The 27376-nt window shown below is 37.6% G+C and overlaps 3 protein-coding genes across 3 annotated transcripts; 1 reads left to right on the plus strand and 2 right to left on the minus strand.

Moving 5' to 3' along the window:
• The first annotated feature begins 3151 nt into the window (after nt 1–3151).
• On the plus strand, nt 3152–6687 carry LOC141840592 (receptor homology region, transmembrane domain- and RING domain-containing protein 1-like). Its single transcript, XM_074728633.1, has 4 exons — nt 3152–3461; nt 3554–3793; nt 4975–5370; nt 6238–6687. The coding sequence occupies exons 1-4, from the start codon at nt 3254–3256 to the stop codon at nt 6318–6320; spliced, it is 927 nt and encodes a 308-aa protein (XP_074584734.1). The 5' UTR covers nt 3152–3253; the 3' UTR covers nt 6321–6687.
• Nucleotides 6688–7179: 492 nt separating this feature from the next.
• LOC141838605 (E3 ubiquitin-protein ligase UPL3-like) lies at nt 7180–22202 on the minus strand. The gene is given in 18 exon segments (XM_074726129.1): nt 7180–7574; nt 7655–7777; nt 7889–8017; nt 8099–8167; nt 8265–8345; nt 9517–9621; nt 9704–9934; nt 10026–11612; nt 11846–11938; nt 14560–15970; nt 16811–16932; nt 17009–17254; nt 19437–19598; nt 19675–19842; nt 20375–20491; nt 20631–20741; nt 21086–21840; nt 21843–22202. Coding segments are annotated over 18 exon segments (5700 nt in total). The 5' UTR covers nt 21967–22202; the 3' UTR covers nt 7180–7508.
• Nucleotides 22203–22719: 517 nt separating this feature from the next.
• LOC141841616 (GDSL esterase/lipase EXL3-like) lies at nt 22720–24261 on the minus strand. The gene is made up of 5 exons (XM_074729795.1): nt 23981–24261; nt 23754–23884; nt 23446–23679; nt 23099–23354; nt 22720–23003 (listed from the first exon to the last, which is right to left on the minus strand). Exons 1-5 carry the CDS (start codon nt 24243–24245, stop codon nt 22810–22812), a joined length of 1080 nt encoding a protein of 359 aa, XP_074585896.1. The 5' UTR covers nt 24246–24261; the 3' UTR covers nt 22720–22809.
• Nucleotides 24262–27376: the final 3115 nt, after the last annotated feature.

The following is a 27376-nucleotide window of genomic DNA, read 5'->3' on the forward strand; positions in this document are numbered from 1 at the left end:
GAAGCCCCTTTATTTTTGTAGGATTTATTTTAATTATTTTTTTTCACCTTTTCTTTTCCTTTTCTTTTCTTGTTGCATCCAAATATACACAAAGTTGCTTACGTAATATCATATCGTACTTTTGATCGTGAGATCTCATCTCGTCTAACTAGCCGACGGGTTAAGCAAGGTGAGTTGTTGAATGAACTCGAGTGGCACACGTGCAAGATCACAATAGGTTTGGTCCTGTAAACTTAATTTTAACATACATCTTTGTAATTCATATATGATCGAAACGATTTTGATACTATGCGCGACTCCCTCGTGCGCATCCGTGCGTGACACGCGATCCTCCGTCCATCACACGATCACGCGCCAGATCTGACTGTCCAAATGTGGAAATGCACAGTGTTCCGCCCTCCTGACCCCGCCACTTCCGGACGCCCTCGCCGCGCCATCCAGCCACCATCAGCCACCGGACTGGGCCCGATCGATGCGCCACTCGCCGGCGCGTCGATCAGCGTCAGATTCTGGACGGATTGTGGTTGAAATCCAGCGCAATTTGGTCGGAACGCGGCCGGCAATGGCACGCGCCGTTTCCGACCAAATCGCGGTCGGAGACCGGCCGGGGAAGGACCGGCATGCAACGGCGAGTGACGCGTCAATCGGGCCCGGTCCGGCGGCCGATGGTGGCCGAACGGCGCAACGAGGGTGCCCAGAAGCGGCGGGAGTCGACTGTGTCGCGCACGGGGGTCACATAGCGTGGGTGACACAAAATATCAGATTCGATGATAGAAAATCTCACACACGAATACGACTCTTCAATATTTCATATGATACATGATCCTGCCTGAGATCAAAAGAAGGGAACCATCGTGAGGAGGTTGATGATGGATCGAGGATCTTCAAGGTTGAACAAGATTGAACACTGAATTTGTGAATACTCTACAAAATTAGAAGAGAGTTAGAATAGGATCAAGGCAAACTTTTACGTAGCCACTCCGACATTTAAGTTAACTCCGATGATTAAAGTTAGACAAAGATGAAAAATAAAAAAGTGGTTGAAATTATGTGTGTGCGCACACCTATGTCCGCGGAGAACAAATTCCTTATTATACTCTCCGTTTGGCGAAATGGACGGCCCCCCTTTCCCCACGTCTAAGTTGAGGGAGTACCACGTCTTCACGTCATTTTACGGTGCGCATGTCCCCATGTATTCTTGATCCTCTATCGTTACTAACACTCTCACACAATCCTCTTGTTCTCAATCGGTCTCGTTCTGTCAGAGTCGGCCACTAAGAGACAGAGATGTCGGAGTCAAGCATTGAGAGGTGTTGGAGTCGGACGCTGAGATGAATGGATGTCAAGGTCAGGCACTGAGGGGTAGAGGTATTGGAGTCGGGCATCGAAAGGCAGAGATGTCGTGCCAAGAGGTAAGGGACTCACTGTCGATAGACCGAATAATATGGGGACCCAACCTGCCCAGATCTTACATTTTGGTCTTGTCTTGACTAGTCAAGGTTTTGTATTCCCTTTGACTTGCTATGACTTTTGATTTTGACCGGCTACACGGAGGCTCAACTACTCACCGCATCAATACGAAAGCTAAAATGGAGTAAATGACTTGTTACATAACCAAGTTTTTATGCACAAGTTTTACTAAAGCCAAAATCATGCCCCACCAGGCACCAATTATGCATCCAAATCTCAAGATCCAACAATGCCCATGACAGATACAGTAACGAAGCATATTTTCCTACTTTTCCCGTGGGGTTCCCACACTGGGAGGATTAACAGGAGATATCATGTTCAGATTCCACATGAATTATTCTCTTTCGGGCCACTTTGTTTTTTGTTATTATTATCTTCATCCTTTTGATACAGACTGTCTAGTTCATCCAAACCACCCAACACACTAACCTCACCGAATGACCCAATTAGTCGAGCCTAGTCGATTTGTGTCGATTGATCGATCCACTCACTAGCTCAGACAGTAATGCCAACTTGTGCTGCCTTGTCTGAAATAATCGATCCTTGTCCTATCAGAACTTCTTACTTCAAGAACACCAAATCCATAGCTCAGCAGTTGCAGGCCCATTGGCCGAGCAACCCTCTACCTAGTCCATATATAGCTAAGCACCACCAGCAAAGTTGGCATCTGAAGGAGCAACAACTTATCGAAACCCCAATTGGAACCACTTGAGGAGCAACTTTTCATGGTGCTTCTTCTCCACGGTTGGAGTTGAATACATTTTTTCAAAATTTATATATATGACAATTTGTTTTCACAATTCAATTTTCAAAAATTATCATTATAGAAGATATTAAGAATATCATAATTAGATTTGGTTATAGAAATATTCTAAAAAGATTTGGATCACACTTCCAATCAAAATATAATATAGATGAACGTCAAATAGTTGATATTGTACTTCTGCAATCACAACTTGTTATTTTAGAAGGTGAATCCATCAAGCTTAATCAACAAGTAATAACGAGCATTTTCAACGTGGGCTTTGTTGGAGAAGTGCAAGTAGTGCTTCCAGACACCTTTTTTTTTTTTTTTACATTTATTATTTTGATTTTAGCACAAGTTTTAATTGAATTTTTTTATTAATCTAAATACACGGACTTGTTTCTAATTAGTTCTACAAGTGGACTTCTTTTAGTTCGTTCATCAAATAAATTCGATAGCATAAGTAAGTTTTGAAACGATAACTCAACTGAACCATGAGTAATTCATCATGCCTCTTGCCACTTAGTTGTTTGAATCATGTCTTCGAGACATAGTTGAGTTGTTTATAATGGAACAGAATTACTGAAGTAGACAAGGATCGAATCTCGATGAAGTTAAGATTGTCCTTCTCCATCGTGACCAATTGTAACTTTTTAATTTATTTCCTTATAGATAATTGTGGAATCGATCATGTGATATCGGAGAAATAACAAATTCTATCTTTTATTAAAGAAATGTGAACCATTGCATTCTATTTCAATAGCACGGATATATTCAAACTAAAATTAATAGTTTGAGTGATATTATAAACAAAAATCACATAGATAAATTATTTTTTAAAAAATTAATCAGATTTTATTTATAAAATTGGAATTTATGGATTCCCACCCCCTAAATACTACTATTTTCTTAATCCAACTCGATCGGCCACTCGAAATTATTAGCATTCTCCGACACCTGTACTTCCTCCGATGGCGACGCGTCGAGCTCGCCGGCGGTGACAGTACGGCGATACGAGACGCAGTATATGCGCCGCCGATGACTCTTCACCGTGGCCCTAACCGTGGCCCGACGTCCTCCTTCCCCGCCGCCGCCGCCGCCGCCGCCGCCGCCGCAAGTTTCTCTCCCTGCTCCCTCCTATTCCTCCTCTGCTGCTTCTCATCCCTCCTCCGATCCTCCGACGCCCTCGTCCACCTGCGCTCCAAGCCCTTCTCCTTCACCTTCCTCGACGCCCCTGCACGCTTCGGTGATCCTTCATTCCCTCTTTCTTATCTCTTTCACTCCATGCTAGGGTTAGGGCAACGGGAAGAATTTTCTAACAGCAGGTGGCGTCTGCAGCTGTTCCGGTCGATGGATTCGGGATCTGCGGCTCTCTTCACGTTGCGGAACCTCTTGACGCTTGCTCTGGTCTCAGGAATAATTGGACGGCCCTCGGCGACGGTGGCGGTGGAGATTCGAGGTTCGTTCTGATCTCCAGGGGGGTGTGCAGCTTCGAGGAGAAGGTCAGGAACGCACAAGGTGCTGGATTTGGGGCTGCCATAATATTCGATGACCAGGAGAAGAGCAGCTTGTACTCCAGTAAGTGCCCAATTTTCCTGTTTCTTTCCCACCCTTTCTTTGATGGATCTGATGTGGTCTCGCATCAAAGATGTCTAAGCGTGTTTGGAATCGATTGTAATAGATTTGTGAGATGCATCTCAAGTGTGCATGCCTGCTCATGCGTACAGAAGCACGCACTGCTTAAATGAGGGAGGATTTTGAACCTGTAACCGACAACTTCCAAGGTTCTTAGAAACTCTATAATCTAGTACCTTCAGGTGCATTCTCAAGTTGTTGAGATAAATAACAAGGAGATGGAAGAATCACCCATTGTGTAATCAGTTACTTTGGAGAATAATGGGTGTCTAGATTCTAGACATTCCTTATGTTCTTTTGAGTTAACTATCTAATTCAGAAACTCTAGAAAACTTGTGGGTATGAAGCTAGTGTGAGGAAATATTTAGGTTGATATTATTGTTCTAGTAACAATTGATTATTTGCTGAATTCATTTTGCATTAGTGTTGCATGATAGTTAATTATATAAGCGTCTGATGTTTTTTCCCTTGTTCATGGTAATTGTAAGTATATGAGTGTGATCTATTATATAGTTGCATGATTGTATGTTAAAGCTGATTGATATGGTCGTAGCTTCAGTATCAAATTGTTAGTATTCCTTCAATGTGTAGGGATTCACAACTTGATATGTGATATTAAGAGTGAACAATCAATTTCTAAGCCATTTGAATTTCAGTAGCTTCAGCCTCCCTACACATTGAAGGAATACTAAGAGTGAGCAATCAATTTCTAAGCCATTTGAATTTCTATGGACCAAAGTTTTTTTTAATAAAAAAAACATATGTAGGTGGCATGCAGTTGACTCATTGTCCTGCATATGTGGTGCTTCTTAAAGGCAAGTGATTATTAGTGGGTTTGTTTGATTTGGTTCAAACTGGTTGGAGTCAACCACAGTTTCAATTTTTGGGTGTCCTCTGAAGCTGGCAACATTTGAAATTGCTTGACCCTGCCTTCCAAAGCAATTGCAGGAGGAGGACTGCATAGAATATGCAATGTGGTTCCTTGTCGCAAGATGGCATAAACACAAACCTGTTTTTAAAATGTTGCTTTGCCTAGATGTACCTTTATGCAGTTTCTATGTCTTGTCCGTTTATACAGTTTCTATCCTCTAATTTTTATGCATTTTCTTGTTTCTGTGCTGCAGTGGTTGGAGATTCAGCTGGCATACATATACATGCAGTTTTTGTTTCAAAGCTGGCAGGTGAGACTCTGATGAAGCATGCCCGAGGTGAAGAAGGGGAATGTTGCATAGGATCCTCCATGGATGAAGCTGCTGGAACCATCCTGGTTATATCTTTTGTATCTCTGGTATTCATAATAATAGTACTTGCTGCATTTATGTTGGCTAGAAACTGTCGGCTTCTTCGGCATCGAATACAAAACCCGCCTGCAAGCATGAAACAAGAAGCAGTCGAGCTACTTCCCTGCCTCACATTTAGAACTGCATTCTTAAGTAGCAAACGAACAGCCGAGACCTGTGCTATTTGCCTTGAAGATTACAAAGATGGAGAGTCTCTGAGAGTTCTTCCTTGTCAACACGGTAAACTTTTGTAATTATCCTTCAATACAAATTGCTTATAAGCTTTCCTTCTTTGGCGAATCGAGATATATCTTTTTCTGATCTGTTTTACTTTGCATGTGGGAACCATTCAAAAAAGTCTATCAAGATTGATCCTATTAGCTTTTTACTACCATAGTGATAAAACTGGGTTGACTTGACGGTTGAATCAGAAACAAGTGGAACCAAGGTGCTCTCCAGGTTGGTTTTGCTTATAGATTGGCTAGGCAAAAAATTGGGGGAAAAAATGGTTCGACTGATTTTTTTAAACAAAAAAAATCAGATGATTTTTCAAAAATCATCCTGGTTTTATCATGGAATCAAAATGTCAAATATAATGGCATGAAGGGTATATTAAAACCTTTTGCTAAAATAAATTATTACATCTCATTTCGTATCTTCTTAAGCTCAATGTTGTTAGTCCTCCATGTTTTGATCCTTTACTCATGCCATGAGGCATTTGATGCTTAAAATCACACTATTTTTATTATTTAAATGATGAATTTATAAATAAAATCAATAAATTTGCAGATTAATGAATTGACCTAGGTCGGGCTTACCAATTGACTTGGCTGGGTTAATGTCAGAGTCAGTATGCAGTTCGGCCAATTGATCACTATTCTGGCCACTGAACCGGCGAGACACATCACTCATCTGGTTCAATTTCTATTTTGGTTCTTTTCAACTATGTTTACTGAATGCTTTGTTTAATCTTTCTCTTCATTTCTCTACTTGATTTCTTGATTTTATATCAGAAATTAATTCTATCGTTTTAGTTTGCAAATCTACACCGGCTTTTTATTATCATAAACACCCATTGCTTAGTAACATTGTTAACCACTTTTGCAGACTTCCATTTGGTGTGTGTGGATTCATGGCTAACCAAGTGGGGAACATTTTGCCCAGTCTGCAAACATGATATGCTTTCATGATAATGGTTCTCCACTCGAGTACTTTCAACTTTCCGTGTGGATATCAAGAATATAAGTGGTTTAAGGTTTGTGATTCTAAAGATGATGCTGGTTAAACCTTCTCTGGCCTTTTACTGTAAAGGAGAGCAGCAGAGGCACGGCGCTGACACATGATTGTTCACCTACTGATTGAGCTAAGTGGGTAAATGTTTTCGCCAAGGAGTAGAGCATCTCGCATCCAATTGTTGTTTGTGTGAATTACTGCAAGGATGAGGAATAATGCGGATATTGTTCTCGTTTTTTTCTTGTAATGACTTCGTGTTTCGTGGAATTTGGCTCTCACACATCGTAGACGCTGGATTGGAAATATATTCTTTGATGAAACAAAGGCAAGCAGTTGAGAACTGTTAGCTTGTGTATTGAAGGCCTTGGATTTACTTGTTTATACAGTTTCATTTTATGCTCTATGAGGCCGACTTTTAAGATATAAATTTTTTCCTTTTTATCTTGGGCATAGACAACCATTGACGCAGTATTAAATTTTGCTCGTCTTAACTTATTTTGTTTATTTTTCAGAAAATGTACACCAAAACATTATTTGTTGTATTGCTACTCTTCTTGATGATAATAAATATTGGACGAGTCGATAGCAAAAGAGACAATTTCTTATCATTGTGATAAATCAAAGCACCACGGCAAAGGATAGAATTACCCGTTTTTTGTTTACTTATCTTAAACTATAGAATTAGTGAACACATTCTCCAGAGAGAGTTGCCAATGTGCTAAATGTTCATTAATCTCGACACTTGACTACGATCGCTTACATTTTGGCCTCTAAAACTCTTGGATGTTCATATACAGACAAGTGCTAACCATCATGTAAAGGGAAAACAAACTTCACTATTTGCATTCACCATCTGCAGTCATTCTTGAAGAATAGAATCACTTAATAGCTGTGAAAAAACTAGCATTTTCAGAAAGAAAAAAAAAGAGAGAGAGAGAATGGTATCCTCACTAACAAAAGGGGTATCGTTGGGTAATTACATCTATAGATGAGAATATACAAATATTGAAAGGCTGAAAATAAAGATATAATTGATTGATTCGGTCAGGTAATAAATCATCTGGCATTTGGTCACATTCACCGAAATCAGCACTTGACAGACTCCTGATGAAACTGAATCTTTAGCTCATGGATCTTTTTCAAGCTCACGAGAGATCAAAGGAACCCTGGCCTTCGCTGATGGCATAAAGGATTCTTTTGTGCATTATTACCTGCAAAGAGATTCCATCAGAGAAGTGATAGATAAGGAGTATTATTTGGCAGTTGGATGATTAAATTATGGAAAATAAACCTTAGTTGAGTAGGGTGGGAGTTTAAGGTAGTTTGCGCAGGTCATAACGCTAGGCAAGTCCTCGTCCACTGATTCAGAGACCCCATTCTCATTTGCTGTAGAGTTCGCTACAGCCGAAGAAAGCTGGCATAGATGAATTTTTTCATGATGAACCACAGCAAGAAATCGGCATGTTAAAAATCATTGCGCTCAAAGGACTTAGATCCACAATGTGTTTTAATGATTCAGAATTACCTTCCTAACTATGGTCAGCTTTGGATTTAACGCAGCTAAACCACCAGGTGGAAGCCTTGGAGCACCGGTTACAAATTGGCAAAAAGCATGTTGTTGCTCTGCTGTGAATTCTCCCATTATCTCAAGCAGCTGCATGATATAATAATTTAAAATAATAAATAAATCGATGATTAAAGCCAACTATGAGAAAATTAGTTACAATTGAGTTACATGAATAATTGAAGGACTTTTGGCAGTGTAACCATGGTCAAACTTTATATTGTCAGCTAGAGTGTCAGGCTGCAGAATGCACAGTTGGTATTCCATTAGTTGCTAACAATTTGGATAAAAAAATTAGGAAACTTGGTCATCTACTTGTCATACAAGGACAAATTACCTCCCACAATTCTGTTCGACCACAGATTAGAATGTCAAGCTCACGTGGCACAAATATTTGTAAAGAGGAGATGTCAAAGACCTGAAAAATTAGGAACAAGGTGTTATGAACGGAAACAATTGGTTTAACCAAATTTAAAATAAAAAACCATAAATATGCTCTTGAAAGTTTGCTGTTTCAGTGAAAAACATAAAGACTAGTAATTCACGAGGAAGCATCCTATTTCTGGTGAGGTATTTTGAAGGATCCAACGATAGTGTGGCAGAACCAAATGAGTGATAACTAAAACTCATTGTTTCATTACTTCTACTTTATTCAATATTTGCATTGGTGACTGATAACTAAAACTCAATGATTCACTATTTTGCTTTCGCCGATACTGATGCAGTTCACCATTCCACCATAACATTTTTAAAATTTAAATATCACTGCCTCTACCATCTGGATTTTGAGAAACTACAATCTTAAATCGTGATGGAAATCCACCATGATCAAAGATATGACAAAAAAATGCAAAACATATCTCTGTTTCTAGGATGGAATTGAGTAACCCACAGGAAAAATATGTAGAACGATCAACAATGCAAAAAGCTTCAAGTGATATAAAAAATTGATAATTTTCAAGAAGGGCCCCTTTGATGTTTTCGATACAGCTTTGATTTTTGCCTATAAGTTTTCAATATGCTTCTTGAAATCATAATAAAGCAATGTTTGGCATGTTCATAATAAATCTAAATATTCAAAATTAATGCATACGTATGTGCCAAATATAATAAAATACAACAAAATAATAATTAGATTACATTGTTCATCTATCCACTTTCTGAATAATCATGCTTTGAGGTACTATAATGATGTAATGTTTGAATAATTATAAATGTCAAATATATTTTCCAAAAGAAAATTATAAGTTTAGGATCTTATAGTCCGGCAAATGATATATTGCACACTCTGTGAGCACCTAGTATAATATATATTTTTTTAATTTTTTTTATTTAGGATTTAGTGTTTAAACTAAAAAAGTGAAAATTTAAAAAATATATATATTTTTTCTACTAACTGCTCACAAAGTGTACAGCATAAGATGTGCAGCATATCAAGCCCCCTAATAGTCATACACTTCATCATCTTTGAAACCCTCACTGTTTTTAGGTAGGATCTTATTTGGCTCAACCAACTTGATCAGGTAAAGACCTTTTGGTGAATTAAAATGGAAAAAACACAGAAGAAATGAGTATTCAAAAGCTATTACCTGGTTGAAACCCGCTCTAAACGCCTCCATCTGTCTTATAATGCCTGTCTTAATAGTTGCATCAACTACTAGAGTAACAAACTCTTCCAAGTTGTTAGCATCAACCTAAAAGCAACAATGTAATAATTCATCAGATGGCGCCAAACATTGAAACAGGAGAAATTAACCCTATCTTTCTAGTTAGTACCATTATATTTTCCCCTCCATCTTTAAGAATGTATTCAGGATAACCGGGAAGGGTGAAATTTAAACACAGATCTTCAATTGAGGCACCTTGGAAACATAAATCAGCAATTGCCATTTGGTTATTACTGAGATTTGAATCCAGAAATTGTTTGCGGAGTACAAGGGCTTGCAATTCTTGCAATATCTTTCCAAACTTGGCATCAAATAAGAGGATGTCATGCAATTCAAGCTCCTGTATTAAAGAGTAAGTTCATCTTAACCAAACTAATGAAAGATTTGCGTAGAATATAATTGAGATATAAGGTTTCAGCTTATTGACTTACTTGGCCCAATACAAGTTTGTAGAATGTCATTGAAAGTGGCAAGTCCAGCAGCCGACCATCTTGTAGAGCTTTTGCCATAGTCTGACCGATCAGACGAAAATACTCAACAACCATTGAAAACTGACTACCATCAGAAGCATCCACACCAGGGGGCCAAGGACGAGGGAATAAACCAAGAGGAGCTTGTACAATTTCTCGTCCTCCAACAGGCAATTCCTCGACTGCTTTCTTTGCTCGTAAACTATCATCATTCTCTCTACTATCTGTTCCATTTCCATCAATTAGCATTGCAGAACTCTCTGATGTAGTGTCGGATCTCCATAAACCCAATTCAACCTTTTGCAAGTCATGACTTAAAAGGGTATAGAACTCCAATGTTGGACCCAATCCAGTGCCTACCTCACCAAAATATTCTACTTCAAGGACAGCTTTTTGACTAGCATACATTGTCATAACCTTTACGGCAGAGTCCAATATACGATTCCGGGCTACACGAACCTTTTGTCTTTGCAGCCTACCAACTCGAACCTCTCTTTCACTAGTTGAATTCTGATTATCAGAATTTTGTTGTTGCTGAAGTCGATGCAATGCTCGAGATAGACCAAACGCTGTTGAATAGAAATATTGCCTCCTGGTGTCAAATGGAAAAAGAAAAGGACACGCTTTTGTTAACTGACAACACCATGGAGGAAAGCTACCACTACAAAGGGCTAGTGCATCCTGCATTTGCCGAGCAAGCTTTGGAGTTAACTTTCTATTCACAAATTCCTCGGGTGACACCTTCGGACCACTTGTATAAAGTCCATCCAAATTAGAAATTTTTGCTTCCGCAAAATCATCAATAGTGGCCTGAGTTCTCAGACAGGTTGACAAGTGATTTAAGCCATTGAGGATACGCAATAATGCTAATACATTATATGTAGGATTGGATTTTTCAAGATCACAAGGAAGCTCCCCTTGCAAGATGCTATTGAGCAGGGGCATTCCTTGACATTTATTATTACTAATGAAATCCAAAGTAGATGCAGCTTTTAAAGATTTTGAAGAATTTGAACATCCTTGTGAAGTCTTGTCAATCTGCCCAACAGCTTTCTGGTATGTTATCGTAAATATATCACTCCAGAAGCCATTGTCATCACTATGAAATTCAGATCCATTGAGCTTCTCATCTTCCTCCTCAAGATTAAGTTGGCGCTGGAAAGCTTGATAAATAGTCAGGTTCTTGCTAAGCTGCTTTCCCCCGACTGTGAATATCAGTTTATTCTGATGGTCACTTGAACTGCTACCAGATGCAAGTCCACGATAATCGCGGCCAACTCTGATACCTCTTCCACCTATTGAAGCAAGGCCTGCCATTGCAGCAGCAGCAAATGACATTGCCCCCCTTGAACCAAATGCACTTCCTCTTCGGAACTCAGAAGGTTCAGTGGCTCTTTCTGTAGAAGACCTGTCACTCAAAGTGGATATTGTTTTTACCTGATTATGTGTTGCTGAACCATCTGCCACACTTTCATCAGAGGCATCTCCAAGCTTGACATCATGTACCTTCTCAGGTATGCAGACAGGAAGAGAGTCATCTCTCAATACCTGAAATGGTAACAATTTCCAGCATCATTATAATCCAACTACATAATAAGACATGAAAGTACAACATATAGAAATCCACAAAAATTCTATTCAGAGTATAACAGCTTCAATTCTTTATCTTGATACATATTTGTTATGCCTAGACATGCAAAAATATATAGACTTCAAATCAGTACAAATGAGGGAAATTTCTCCATAAAAAGATGAAATAGAAATAAATATCTTAGAAAGACCTCTTCATGATCATCTTCCTCATCAGAGATGTCATCGTCAACAAGCATAAGTGTGTCGTCCATCTCAACAGGAGACATATCAAAATCCTCATCCTGCATATACCACCACTACTTTTATTAAAAAAATAATTCAGTAGAATTGAAGAGAAAGGAAGTAACTAGAGTCACCACAATATGACATTCTAAGAGATGCCAAAGAATTGCAACAAAAAATAGCAATCAATAATCATGGGATTGAAGCAAAATATAAATATCTAAGGGAGTAATTAGTTGAGCAACCACTTAAGCAATTAGTATCATGATTCACCAAGGATGCTATTTTTGACAGGCACTTCTAGTACATCCAATAATACTTTTATTTAAGATTTTTAATGCCAAACTGAGAATGATAAATTAAATGAAGCACAGAAAAATGTAAGCTAAACATAACTCTGACAAAAGAGAGTAATTGCACACACAAAGTTAAAAGGATGCATTCTAAACCCACCCTTTATTACCTGATTAAATTTTACATCCCTGTTGTTTATACATATGCTATTAGATAGTAACAGCACTACTCATGAGGATCCATAAATATACCAACAAGATAGACATTGGCAAAATCAACTATTATAAAGTTAATCACCTTTTCTACACAGTTCAAAAAATATATACTTACTGACCACCCTTGTTTCTCTCTTTCTATAATGAAGCATATAAAATATCGTTGACTTATTTATTTATATTTTTAAACCAATATTTTTATTTAAATTTTTTTAATGAAAATACATTGCACAATAAATTTTTAGTTTGATGAAAAATTAACCTATATTTTGTGTTGAAAATGCATTCTATATTACAAAATTATTAAGATTAATTAAATTTATTCAAAACATTCAACCATCTGTCACCTATAAAAAACTTAAAAATATATAATGATAAATGTGAAATTTGAACCTATATAACAACAAAATGGGTATTCACTCTTTCTTAAAGAATAAATGTCAAAGTCTCCTTTGGTAAAAACTGCAACTCATCGAACCAACTACCATGCCCGACCAAATCAGTTCTCAGGTCAATGTGCAGTCCAATTAGTTGATCCAGTGGTTCAACCATAGAAACAGTGCACCTGGATCTTGGCTAGCTCAATCTTCAATTTGGTTCTTATGACTGTATGTAATGATTCAAAAAAAAAAAAAATGATATCAAGCCAGTTTCATTTCCTAATAATTTTTTTCTCTTTTCTTTCATTTTCTCACTACCTTTTCCAAAAGAAGTTATACTCTTCTCTCAATGAAAGCAAGGAGATCAAGTGATCTCTTCATCCTTGATAAACGTTAATTATCCTCGTTCATGGATTTGATCATTTGTGTCTCTTTCCACCATGCTACAACAAGTGACATAATGACAATATCATAAGGTATCAAGCAATGATGTTAGCGGCATACTGACAGCAAAGGTATCTAGCAAGTTTTATCTCAAAATAATTCCTTTCTCTTTTATCCCAAGTTTTCTCATATCCTCTTACAAAAATTTAGGTTTCTCTTCTCTTAATGAATCCAAGAAAATCTTAAATGTTAGCAGTCCACACCTGTGAATCTGATCCTGGCTCTTAGTTAGACCACCATGCTATATAATTCTGATAATGAAAATTAACTTGAATTGCATAGTGGGAGGTTAAGCCTTTCTCCTGCTAACCTGTATCTGGAATTTTCTTTCTTAATTTGGGATTCAAATAGGGATAGTTTTCATCAATTTTGTCTTGCAGGGCTCTACTAGGATGGAATTAGATTGAATTTTGGGTCTGCAACAGAGGTTGTAGTGTGTCGTTCAGTTTGGCTTAACTGCAGTTGCACACAGATGGGTTAGGTTTAGGTTAGCTAGAATCAGACCAACTGGCTGTGTTCAGGATAAATTTGGGTCCTTACTTTGTTCTGGGTACCCTCTTCCAATCTCTCCCATAAGTCAACCTCTCCCCCTCCTGATAGTGATCTCATCTTCACCAGCGCTCAAATCACAATCTCATCTCCATGAGCTCCTCATGAGGCCTGGTCTCAATCATGTTTCTCTCCCACATGTTCAATTGTGCTTCTCCTTCTGATCAGTCACTTCTATTCATCGCACAATTTTTCGTTGTATGATTGTGAGTTTCTCTCTGCACAATTCCCTTCCATGAGTTTACGGAGATTCAGATTCACTGATTCTTTCCTTTTGGATCACCAATGATGGAGGTGAGCATTCTTTTAATTTGGTAGATGTTTGTTCTGGTGTCATATTGGTTATTAGAGGTTAAGTTACTTTATAGATCCACTAAATCGTTCCTTCTTGTGGTAGGATCTTGTGTATTTTGTAGGTGGAAGCTGGGAGAAGGGTTGATATACGCAACTCATCTTTTGTGGGTGAAAACGTGGACAAGGACCGTGCACGTGGATAAAAACTTGATTTTATTTATTAAATTATCACTTTTATTTTGTTTGTTCAGCATTTTCTGTTTCTTCTTTAAGAAAGTTATATGTTAATGCTATTGATCCCTCCTTTTACATAAAGTAGTCTACTGATGTATTCAATTATACTTTATATTAAACCAAAGAAACCCAATAATAAAACAAAAAGGTTTGCCATTATTAACATTTATGTCTCTCTGGTGTGGAATTCTTAGTGGTAAAATGTGAGATATATTCTGAATTGCCATAAGTGAGATTCCCTAAAAATAAAGTCTGATAGAATGCACCGACCTCAGAGGTAGATTCGCCATGTGCAGTTTTCATTTCTGTGTCTTTGTCTGAAGCAGCTCTTCTGCGGACAGCATTTCTTGTTTGTGGTCCTCTTGATTCATCTGCACTACATTTCACGACAGCCTTACCCTTCCCTTTGGAAGAACTTGCACTTACTTCTGAACCATCTTTTTTAGCTGGAACTCCAATCATAACTGATGATCTAGACCTGGTTGAAGGACGGTGTCCAGGAGTTGATTGTGTAGGAGTAGCAGATCCAGTAGTAGCAGCAACTCCAGGATCAGAATTGCCAGCTGATGGCGATGACTTATGTGCTGAGTCACTTCGCTGAACTCTTGGCCAGAGGAAATCTTCAACAGCAGCTAGACTGGCTAGTGGATCAATAAGCACAACATTTGATGAATAATCACGAAGGGATTTTTCACCCTGTGCACGGCATAAACGCAGCTTAAAAGGCTGACATAAGGCCCCTAAACCAGAGGAGAAGCGTGCACTTCCATAACTAGACCTAGCCAATGGACTTATTGCAACAGGAAAATGTTCTAAAGAAGATAAAGCATTTTGAAGCTTTTGGACCAAAATACTCATAGGAACTTTGCTACCATCCTTAAGTTCCAAAGGAAGCGCAGTCGCAACAAAATACTTGTACCTTCGAAGTGCTTGCTGCTGAAACTTTGGCAAATTAGCTTCAGAAACTTTCTCTTTCCCAAATGTGCCACAAGTAAAATAGTCTAACAATGCCGAAACAACACCACTGCCAATAAACTCAAAAGTGGATACACCATCACCTTTTCGAAGTTCAGTCAGTATCTCCATTATCACTTCATTTAGTTGTTCCTCATTACTACCAGATAAGTCAAAGGAGGACACCCCAGAGGCTTTAGCTTTACCTTTAGTCTTTCTCTTTGCATTTTCAATGATGGAGTTTAACTTAGAGCAAAGATTTTTCAAACGAATGAGATCTTCTGTGAGTCCAGCTTCAGTTGCACCTGGGTCTGCTGGAAAAAACTTATCTTTGAAAGACTTGGCTAGGGAACTAACTGTACCACGAAGATTCGTATTTGCCATTGGCGATTCGCCTGAAGTTGAACTAGAAACTTCTGGTATAGATCCTTTTGAATCATTGGGTGAGACGTTTTCAATGTTTGAAGCACCATTACGTCGTTGATTACGACGAGAACGCCAAGATATTCCAGGTGAAGGATCATAGTCCTTTTCAGAGATAGGCAGAAGAGAAGGAACTGCACTTGAAGATTCTGATGATATTAGTACATCAACAGCATGAACAACCCCCTCCCTCACAAAAATCTTGGAAAATGTTCCAGGAAGCTTATCCATAAGAATCTCTGCAATCTGAATAGCAGGAATCAAGAGTTGTGGGTCTTTACATGCTAAAATGCCAGCTAAGAAACTGCAATTGAGTAAAACGAAATTGGTTATGCTTTCAAGCCAAGTTACCAAATTTAAAAACTAGTCAACAAAGAAGGTTTAAGCATATCTTATATGAGTAACTACTTTATTTGATGTGAACTTTCAAACTCCTTTCAAATATCAGTTAACGTATGATTTTGCTTCGATAAATATAGTTCTCATCTTATTTCAATTATGGGGAAACAGTTCAGTGTGCACTTATTTTTGCCTGTGGACTTGCCATCTGGCATGGCCAGTGAGGAAAGGAAATTGCATTAGTGGTGCCTTAGAAATTATAGCTAAAAATTCTGTCACTTGAATTTTGTCAATGTGGGCTGGCCATGTGATAATTCTTTCACTGTAAACAAATGGATAGTGTTCCACGCCTTAGATTATTTATATAAGGTGTGCAGATATATCATGACATGTGGGAATAGGAGCTGGCACTCCATCTGCTTACCTACTGCAAATAAGCTTCTCATGACAAGCAAAAGCAGAATTAAGGTGGCATTCAGCGTTTGCCCATAACTGAAACATGATGAGAGGTATAATGTACAAATACTTAGAAATTAAAAGCTGCACTATATTTGAGAAGAACATACATATTCTAACTTAAGATAACAGGCAGCCAAGTCATCTACTTGCTTACAGTGCAAAATTGTCACATGACAGGGAAGCAAAATTAAAATGTCACTCAACTTTTGGCAATGATTGAAACAAGATGAAAAGTATATGTACAATTGATTAGATGAATAAAGGCTAGGCAATAATTGAAAGTAAAAAATTCCAGGTATATACAACAATTCACACTAAAACATAATGCATTTAAAAACAGTGATACCTAGATATGTTTGCAACACTGAGCAAGGTCTGGATCATATCTGCTGAGCTGAAATACATCAACTTTGCAATAATAGACAAACATTTATGGCGAACAGGACCACTTATACTGGAAGAATACACCTGCACAACAAAAGTTGTAGATGTGCAGAACAAAAAGGCTTTTAAAAAAATTGTTCACACAAAACAATAGCAGTACTTGTATTATAACAGGAAGTAGGTCCATTCCAAACTGCTGCAAAAGTTCAGGTTGCTCTTGCAATAATTTCCCATGAGCTGATACTTCAGTAGTAGTTTCACTAGATCCATCATGCTTGCTAGAAGTGCTAGCAGAATGCTTGGTAGCTGTTCCTTTCATAAGTACATTAGAGAGCATTGGCAAAGAAATTGTTCCACTTGGCAAGGATGGCAGAAGTTCATCCACAAGGTTCACTGTCACATAAACCTAAATGATTTCACTAGATTAAGTCAATATCCATAATGTCCAGAATGGAGTCCTTAGCAAGGGGGGGAAAACAGTGGAAAGAAATTACAACCAAAGGTTAAACAAAGAAGAAAAGCGAGAGAAAAAGCATCAACATCACATGCTAGGTGACCACTTAACTCTTCTAAACAGATGAAACCAACAAATAAAGATCTAGTAGGAAAGCAATAGAGACCAAGGAGCTCTTTTGAAAACAGAGAAAAAAACTAAACTGTACATGTTAGTTTACATTTGAATACACAGCAAGTCCAAAGATAAACAAAGTAATCAGTAGAAAGTAGTGAACAATATGTTCTCTCTATAAAGTTATACTAATCATAGTTAACTATTCTATACCAATCTACCAAACTCTCTGATAAACTTTAACATAAACCTAATCTCATCACATAGAAGTTCTTCGGACACCAAAGGTTAGAATTCATCCAATATCCTCGTATAAAATTGGGCTTCAGTTTATTTACAATGTGCAAGGAGGCAACACCCTTAGACAATGTCCTTCATCAAGTCAAGCAGCCTATCCATAGATCAGATATGGTCATGCCATAAGAGGGATTCATTCCAGCACTTCAAAACATTGTTCTTGCTTTCTTTTTTCATTCTTTCGACATATTCAATTTCATTATGTTTCCACGTGGCATATGTGCCACCTCAAAGCCATCAAAGATTTGAATAAAGAAAATGCTTTGTTCTCATTTGGTTATTGAACTATGCTATCCACCTCCAGTGAAGACCTAATCAAAGAATTCACATTTTGTTGTCTAGCAAAGGGATTGTATTGTCCATCTTCCTTCTAGAAATTGCAAGTGTTTTTCTTTTCCCTAAGAAGCCCAATTGAAACATTATTTAGATTCTCTCTTCATCTTTCCCCGAATTGGCAGGAGTTTTGTGCACCGGGCTGCCCTTTATTCTCTCTTCATCTTTAGGCTCCATCAAATCAATGCGTCTGTTGGTCAAAGGGATCATAACTTGAGTGCTCCAACTATCTCTAGAGCTTTTCAAATTCTAGGTAAAAGGATTATTGGTTGCATGCCAAACGTGCAAGTAATATGCTCTGGTTTCATTATTGTTGTGTCTATAGTTCATATTTAGGTTTTAGAGTTCCTCTGGTGTATGTAATAGGCTAGTATTTGTGCTTCAGCTTGAGGGAAGTATTAATGTCATTCGGTTAATAGATGTTTAGTAAGTTTAGTCCCACATTAGTACTTCTAAGTTTAGGATTTTATTATAAGTGTATATATCCTCATGTAAGGCTTATATTACAATGAAGCAATATAATTTCCTTTCTCCAATTCTACAGAGTGCAGACATATTTTTCAATCAAAATTTTTAGAAAGATCCAACAACTGTTCTACCACATATTCTTTTAGTTTACCATGTATATGGTATGTTGAAAGTCTCATTTATAGACCACCTTAAAGTGTGTGCATTCAAAGTCGCAACAGGATTTGATAGAAAATCAAAAGCACAATGTTGTTCCCTCTTCTTCTACATAGATCTTTTCCCCTTAAAAGAGAAGTCGATTGTAAGAGAATCCAATTGCTAAGAAATTTTTATCGGTCAGATGACTAGATCATTTCAAATAAATATTTAGATCGACATAGTTATCAATAAATGGTCAATTCTCAGTCTCAGGTACTCCGAAATTAAGTTGAAAGGGCCTAGTGTGATTGAACTCCCGCAAAGTACTGATATTATTGCGAATTTATAGCCAGATACAAGGCTCCCTTTCAAGCAGATAAAATTTGGATCCACAGTGCACAAGTCTCCCTTTCAAGCAGGGAATAACTTTACAAAACTTAATCCTAATCGTCAACACCAAGTGTGCAAATAAGCAGCCCAATACAAGTCAACAACTTAAGAGGGGGAAATCAAAACAAAGAAAAGATGATTGGCAAAATCACAGAAGTATTTTAAAAATTAAAGTAGCAATTGTGATCTCAGATCTATTTGCACACAAAAGTTAACTAATATAGTATTCTATGAAAAGTCTTACATGGAGAAATCATTTAGCATTGATAGATGATATTCTTCACTCCAGCCATGTTTTTAATAATTTAATTTTGTAAAATAAATAGGAAATTGTTGGCCATGTTCAAAACACTGAATACAATCCTTTCAGTTAGGTAGAATGAAAGAGAGAAACCTGTTCAGGTGGCCTAGTCATGGCAGGTGAAACAGAAGAACCAGAAACAAGTGCAGAACTGAGAAGAATATCTTTAAGTGTGCCACTAATTCCTAAAAGAAGAAGATTTTTAGCTGCTAGAGGAGATCCACTAGCACAAGTCGAAAGGAGACGGATTAAACCCTGAAATAAACAATAGATGTAACAGTGAAATAAACTTGAATCAGACTTCATTAGTAATTCAAAGCAATATGCCTACCGTATATGTAGAAGTACTAAGAGATGCTTGTCCTCCTGAATTACTGAGAGAAATCAGTCCTGCTGCTTGTGTAAGCAATCCATGATTACACAACTCATCTAGTTTATCAGGACATAATGCAAATGCTTCTGCAATTCTTGTCAGGCACGCAGAAGCATGTTCTACAACCTTCCATCACAATTAGCAGTCATTCAGTAGCAATAAATAAACATTCAAAAAGTGGGAAAAATAATTGAGAACACAATTTGTAGGTTAATTTATTTTAAATGATATCTTGAAATATGAGAAGATAAGTACAAAATAACATTCTATTGTGCTTTATATATTACATGTATTAATTTGTTGAGCATATTCTTATTAAATGTTAATTGACTAACAATATTGATCATGTTTCAACCAAGTCCATAGAATTGTGTATACATATAATTTCTGTTTTGATACGCCAACCAAGTTTTTTGAATTTTCTTAGCTGTAAAAAGGGAGAAGAGTTTCTAAGATTCTCTATTTTACTGAAATGAAAAACTAGGGAATAAATCACAAACCAACTAAACTTAATTTACTGAAATGACAAACTGGAAAAAGAAAATCACAAACAAAATAAGCCCTGACATCCCTTTGACATCAACATCAATAAGCCATAACAATCCCAACATCAACATTCTATCTTCTTTTGTGATGACAAATTAAACATTCATGTTACCTTTGCATCATGATAGTTGAGGAGGTTGGTCAACAATGGGATTGCTTCCATGACAAAATCAGCTGCATCAGATGGGAGTTTCTTGCACATATTTGCTGCAGTCGAGAGAGCCACTCTCTAGAAAGTGGAATCAACAAGATAGATAGAACACAAAAGTAAGATCAATACAACCACTTCAAAGAACTGATACAATACAGCCTGCCAACAATTGAACAAAATAATAACCAATGTCTGAAATAGACAGATCTTATTTTACCTGAACTCCTGTGGAAAAAAAGTCTAGGTAAGATAGAACTGCCATAAGTGCACCAGCGCGTAAGCAAGCTGTTGGGTGTTCTTGTGATATCTTCTTGAGAGCTTGAAGTGACTGCAAAATATACAAGTAACTTAGATGAAAGAAGTTATCATCATCTGGTTCATAGCACTTGTTCTTCATCCTACCAAATGTATGTTTCCAACATTTCAAAGTATACAGGCCAATGCACAGCACTACAGATGTACAAAGTAGATGTTTCGTATCACATAACCAACTCATCAGTAGTAAAATTAAAAAGGAGTGCCTAGGAAAATTTCAAAACCATGTTAAGCATCATTCCTGTGCTTTGGTGCTCCAGGCTAATCAAATTGGGTATATCTATCTTATATTTCCAAGCAACCAAGCAATGGTCTAATCAACTATTATTGTATACTAAATGGAGCATACAAACTCACCTGTTCTGCTAAGTCCATGTACTCTATAGTGAGAAGGCGAGCACAGAAACAAGGAATAGCACCATATCGAACAACAGACGCGCATGATGAAGGCAGGACGTCACACAAGTAGGTGAGGGCCCTGGCAGCGAGTAGCATTATGTCGGGATTGCTTTCGTGGTTGAGAAGTCCAACGAGCACTGGCACAAATGAGTCCATCGCTATCGACCCAAGAGAATCCTCAGTTCCAATGGACAGCATCTCGCAGAGCTGGTTCAGTGCCTCAAATTGCTTCTCCTCTTCGCCATCAGCACGAAGACCCGCCAAAATCTTTTTCAGCCGCCCGCTCTGCTGCGAAGAAGAGGCTGACAGGGCAGACGACGGCAATAGATCATCAAGGCCAGCACCCAATTTCCTAAGAAGCCCCTGAAGGGCGCTGCTAGTTGATGTCAGGTTCTGATGGAGGATACCTAGACTACCCTCACCATCAATATCATCATCGACTCCGCCATCAAAATTCAACCCGAACATCCTCTCGGCGTCCCTATCCCTCTCTCTCGACCTGGAAGCTCCCGCCTCCTTCCCCCTGTCGGCAGCATCCCGATCGCGGTCACCAGACTGATGGCTCTTGCCAGAACTGCGGCGGCGACGACCAACGGAGTCTCCAGCCGAAGAGTCCATGGGTAGGGCAGCGGCAGTGGCAGTGGCAGCGGCAGAGGACGACAACGAGGGGGGAGACGACGGCAGGTTCTGTAAACGGCGGGATCGCGTAGAAGGGCAGGGGGAGCCTGCGAGGAAGCGACGGCGGTGCGGGAGCGTTTGGCCCGGCGGGTGACGGGAGAGGTCTGAGAAGAAGGCGCCGACGAGGAGGCCTCCGCCCGCTTCCGGCTGCGCGTTTCCATACAAAGAAGAAAACCTCCCTCGCCGCAAAGCGGCGGTGCCGATCAAGATTCGGCCGCGGTCATCTGCGATCTAACGCTAAAAGAAAGGTGTACGGTGAAAGGTGAGAGCTTGCGGGAGGGATCGATCGGAATCCCACAAATCGACGGAGATCGGCGAAGATCTTGACGCAAGGCAGCGTAGGTTTCTGGGGTGGTTCGCCCAGTCGGCGAGGCGAAACAGCGGAACGATTTCAAGGGCCGAGCCCGACTCGGTCGTTGGGTCGAGAAGCGAGAGAGGAAGGGAGGTTAAAAAGCTCGACGACGCCTCGCATCCGCTCATTCCGAGCTCGCGTTGCTATTCCGCGGGCTCTTAGTGGGCCGACCAGCCCACCAACAACTCGCTCATAAGCCTCATACTGTTAACAAACTACTAACATACTCATGCCATCATTTGTGGTTTTATAATCTACAAATTATTGACAACAAAATGACTTTTAAGTATTAAATAGATTGAATAATATCTTTACTAATTGGAATCGGTTCGATTAAATGACTTTCTACTTGATTTATTCTTTATTCTACCATTACTTTTTTACTGATGCAAGTTGACATTACATTCATGCAAATTTTTATCTAAGAAAGATTGTTACTTTTTCCTGTTCTTGATGATATTGAGAAATTTTAAAGCACCCGAATAATATCACTTGGATGTCAGTGGAAAAGACCTGTCATCTCAGAGCATTCAACAATATCATGGAGAGGAGGAGGAGAAGAGACAGAGAATTGCCATCATAATATTTTGTAGCAAGATGATACATACATTTGTATAACTGTGTCCATGCATGACTAATCACTCACTGTCTTTCAGTTAAAGAATGGATAATACTTTGTTTGAAGTTTTTGTATCAGAATACTGTAGGCTCTTTCTGTTGGATGATAGGTATCCCAGAACAGGTACTTTGAAACATCTTCACAGACTGTTGCTGTGAATGTGTTGCAAGTCATTGTGACCTCAAAGATCCCTGTGCCACAGCATCCCCTTGTGACCACTTCGAATCCTGCACCAGATGAACAATTGTCAGAGCTGAGCATCCTGCAAGATTAGTTCTGTTGAAGGAATGGAATGCAGTGGCCAGGCACAGATCGAATTTACCATAAGCATTTGGGTGCTGTATCATATCGAGCAAAATGTCATACATATCGACGAAAAGAAAATCTGATCCCGGCAGAGTATGATTCAGCCTCTGGACCTCTTTCGATAGCACAGAGTTGAACAGGAGTGCAGCTTGGTTATAGCGAGTGACGCATTCTCTCTCGATTCCTCCCGCTAAAGTCCTTTGAGATGGTAGACATCCTATCGGAGAAACTCCGGTGATGCTCACCTTTCGAGCCCCCAAATGATAAAGCTCCTAGAGTGGATTGGTTCTTCAGTGTCATTCGATCGAGCTTAAAGCATAATTATCATAGTTAAGAACAAAAGACTACTAGTCATCAGCTCACCTGCAAGAAACTGGAAGCATGTTGCACCACAAATTTGATGTAGGAAGGCAGATCATACTCTACGCTTCGAAAAGGGGTTGTAAAATATGTGTTGGCTAGGTCATCAGTCCCTGTGATCACAGAGTAGAGGCTCTTGGAGATTATGGCATTTGCTCTTTTCTCTCCTGCAATCTCTTTCAGCTTTTGCTTGTACTCCTTGAACAAGTTCAGTTGTTGAGTCATCGATATGGCTTGCTGGATCAAGTGCATTGGTGCAAGGTTATCTTACAATTAAACATATATATATATAATTCAAGAGATGTGAATACCACTAGTTCACTTGTGAGGGGGTCGTATCCGGAGCCACCCGAGGCAAAGCTTACACCGGTGAGGATGTCGTATGCGCTGAGCTCTGTTCCGAGATATGCTGGCACATATTGCTTTATTCCTAGAGTAGAAGCTGTAACAAGACAAAATTGAACCATTACAAGAAAGAAAGAGGAAAGGAAACAAAGAAAGATAGTTCATAGAGGCAGGCTAGATTGATTTTGCATACCCGTAAAGTCAGAGGGGACCTTGCCATTGCTGAACCTGCCGGTGGCTTGACCTCCGATGAAGTCCTGCCCGTACGGTGCAAAGTTGCACATGACCATAGTGACGATCGCATTGTTGTTGCCCGGGTCGACTACTGAGTCACCGAAAACAAGTATCGCCGGAGTTCTTGTTTTGTTTTGCCACTGGGTCTCCTCAGCTTGAGAGGTCTCTAGCAAAAGGATGAGCATACAGCAAATAGAGATCAATGTAGTTCTTGCTCCCTTCATGCTTGCTCCTCCTTTTTTTCAGTTTGTAGTGTGTAATTGGAGGCACTGCTCAGTCCTTATTTATATCTTGATCTATGACATAAATTGTGTTTATTCATTTACTTTTCTTGAAAGGAACAAACAATTTTTGGCAGATAGATCAAATTAAGAAAAAACATTGTGTTTTGTGTAGCTTGTGGGTGTAGGATAATGTGCAACAGAAGAAAACGACAACTCAAATTCAATATTTATTATTATTATTATTATTATTATTAAACAAGTTCTTTCTTGCTGACTTTATTGTCTCAAATAACATGCACAGGAGAAAACGTTCATTTTACTTCTAAAATGTACTCTCATTTCAGTCTTCAATATGTCTTTTTTTCCTACCTACTTCACCTATTAGCCTTTAATGCCTAATAGAATTTTATTTATCTTTTCCATTTTTATAGAATAATTATATATATATATATATATATATATTCATAAGTACTCCGTGTAATCTTTTTAAATTTCACTTCTTTTAATTTAAATATTATACTTTAAATGCTGAACTTCAAATCTTAAACATTATATCCTAAACCTTTTTAAAAAATTAAAAAAAAATATTAGATGCTCATGGACACGGGCGAAGTCATGTTGTATGCTACCCGGGCTATAGCCCAGGTAGCTCGACGTGAAAAGCATTAAATTTAGGGAAGGAAATTTCTTTTTTTCAAAAAAATGAAGGAGGCAGCCCCAATTATCTTGTCAAAACAGTTCAAAGTCGGAGATTAGCCCGAGCAAATCACTCGGGCTGACTCCGTCATTGCTCATGGATACATGCATACATAACAAAATATTTTCGTGTGTATATATATATATATATATATATATATATATATATATATATATATATGCTTCACATCTATTTGTGAGTAATCCATGAATATCTAATATTAAATTATTTTTAAAATTTAAGATTTAGAATTTATGATTTATAATTTAAGCTAATGAATATTAAAGAGAACAAATTTAATATTAGGTGTTCAACCATTGCCTACGATGGATATATGTATATATCCATCCTATTTTTTTATTTTAAAAATAATTTTTATTTCAGTATTATTGGAGCCAATTCGACTAATAATAATAACGAATAATTTTAATAAAAAATACTCTAATATAAAATAATGTTTATTAAAGACATCAAATAATTTTGATACATTTAATTTTAACTAAATCTGCTATAATAACATTTGATCTTTTTAATCAACTTAAATCAGTTTGATTAAATTAAAATAGTTTTAACTATTATTTAAATATTTGTTAATCAATATTAAAACAATTGGTATTTTAGAAATAGAAAAATAGGATACATTTGTCGGTGATGACGATTTTACTTTTGCCCCTCGATAAATAACATATTTATATATATAAGGTATTTAAATTATATCGATTAACCATCGATTCCACATTTTAATCATGAAATAAATAAATAAATTTAAAAAGTGAGTGAGATGGACCAGAAGAGTCCAGATCCTGATGTGGTATCTTAGCATCATCAATTATTCGCACGTCGCAGGCATATTTATATATATATGTTTCTATTAACGTGGAAATTGATTATGGATATTCCAATTTTAGAGCAAGCATAATTTGGATGAAGAAGCAAGCTAAGCAATCGACACGTAGGTTGCTACAGTGGACCACTAGTTGCTTTTGTCTAAGGAATCTAATGCAAGATGGAAGATACTGCCCCTTTACACGTTGGTTTCGTCGTGAAAGACAGGCCAAAAGTAAGTTTGACATTACTTGTCACTTTCCCCTACCTAGCTGCCATTATCCTCTCCTCTCCTCACTCACATTAATTAATTAATTTAATTAATTAAAAACATTTTTAAAATCCTCAATAATAAAGTTTCCCACAAGAAAAAAAAAAGAACACTCTTTCAGTCAGAGATCAAATCAACCTAAATAAGGTTCAGCAAAAGTCAGTTTGATGATATTTCAGTTGGATTTAAAGGAATGGCATGTCTAGCTTGGCGAATGCATTCGATCGGTAAAAAAAGTTCACAAAACGATCATCAATCGCCTCGTGGAGTTTCATTTTCTGTCCTCTTGTTTCATCTAAAAAGGTAGCCATGTCTTCCCTCTAATATGATAAGAAGTATATATCATCTAAAACTTGTTGCAATATAATTCTTACTATTTAAGACAATATACACAAGTCAATACCCATGGCGGAACCACATTAACACTTATCCAAGTTGTAGCTCGGAGGTCCGACGACATCGAGAATGAGACAAGCTCAAATTTATGGCGGGAGAGGATAATAAACAATATTACTTTAATTTATTATCATCCTAACACAATTAAGATGAATTTAGGTAATCAAATTTTCATAATATTCAAAATATATACCTAATTTTATATACTAAACACATAATTATTCAATTGTTATTCATTTACAATCGACTACCAACTAGTTAATTTAATTCAACTATTAATTTTTTCAAGTTATCACAAATCTAGACCATCAATCGATTGATCTTAACACATCAATATAATATTATAAATTTAGTATCTCAATCTATTTACAAGGACATGATTACACTTGACTATGTAAAAGGTGAAATCCATTACTCCAGCAGTCACACACGGTTGATCCAACGACCATATATGAGGAAGTAAATCGAAAATTTATAATTGATCACTACGAGAAAAAAATATTACTTCAGTTTCGTCAAGATTTGACCACTACAGTAAATATATCTCATAATAACTAACTGAATTATATTCCAACATCGACATAGTTACACTCACAATGAGACAAGGAGTACAATGAATTTTATTTAAAGTTTCTAAAATGTCTTAAGTCCTTTGATGTTTTTTTTTTTGACTAAAATTAGTTGATGACTCAATGATATGTTTAAAATTTTAACATAGTTTAAAATAAGAGTTTTAAGATTAATCGTTTAATGGCGTTGATAAGTCATTATAAGAAACCTAAATCTTTTAATATGATCGTGATAAAATAACTCAAGATCGTGTAAATTTTAAAAATCTATAACTTTCTATCTGAGTCATGATGTAAGAAAAAAATAAAATTAATTTTAAATATTTTTGGAGTGTCTCACATCAATCTATCTCAATTATGTCAATTTCAAAAT

This window comes from Curcuma longa, chromosome 11 (assembly GCF_044706935.1).
Source record: "Curcuma longa cultivar G26 ecotype Majalengka, Jawa Barat chromosome 11, ITB_CL_G26_1.1, whole genome shotgun sequence".
Classification (NCBI taxonomy): domain Eukaryota; kingdom Viridiplantae; phylum Streptophyta; class Magnoliopsida; order Zingiberales; family Zingiberaceae; genus Curcuma; species Curcuma longa.

What these genes read in the sequence shown, in the direction of transcription:
- LOC141840592 (XM_074728633.1), top strand. Translation starts at nt 3,254, where the DNA reads ATGACTCTTCACCGTGGCCCTAACCGTGGCCCGACGTCCTCCTTCCCC. An exon ending in GAAGAGCAGCTTGTACTCCA is followed by an intron (nt 3,794 to 4,974) that starts GTAAGTGCCCAA and finishes TCTGTGCTGCAG; the next exon opens with TGGTTGGAGATTCAGCTGGC. An exon ending in AGTTCTTCCTTGTCAACACG is followed by an intron (nt 5,371 to 6,237) that starts GTAAACTTTTGT and finishes CCACTTTTGCAG; the next exon opens with ACTTCCATTTGGTGTGTGTG.
- LOC141841616 (XM_074729795.1), bottom strand. Translation starts at nt 24,245, where the DNA reads ATGAAGGGAGCAAGAACTACATTGATCTCTATTTGCTGTATGCTCATC. An exon ending in GGTCCCCTCTGACTTTACGG is followed by an intron (nt 23,885 to 23,980) that starts GTATGCAAAATC and finishes GTCTTGTTACAG; the next exon opens with CTTCTACTCTAGGAATAAAG. An exon ending in ACAGCACCCAAATGCTTATG is followed by an intron (nt 23,004 to 23,098) that starts GTAAATTCGATC and finishes CATCTGGTGCAG; the next exon opens with GATTCGAAGTGGTCACAAGG.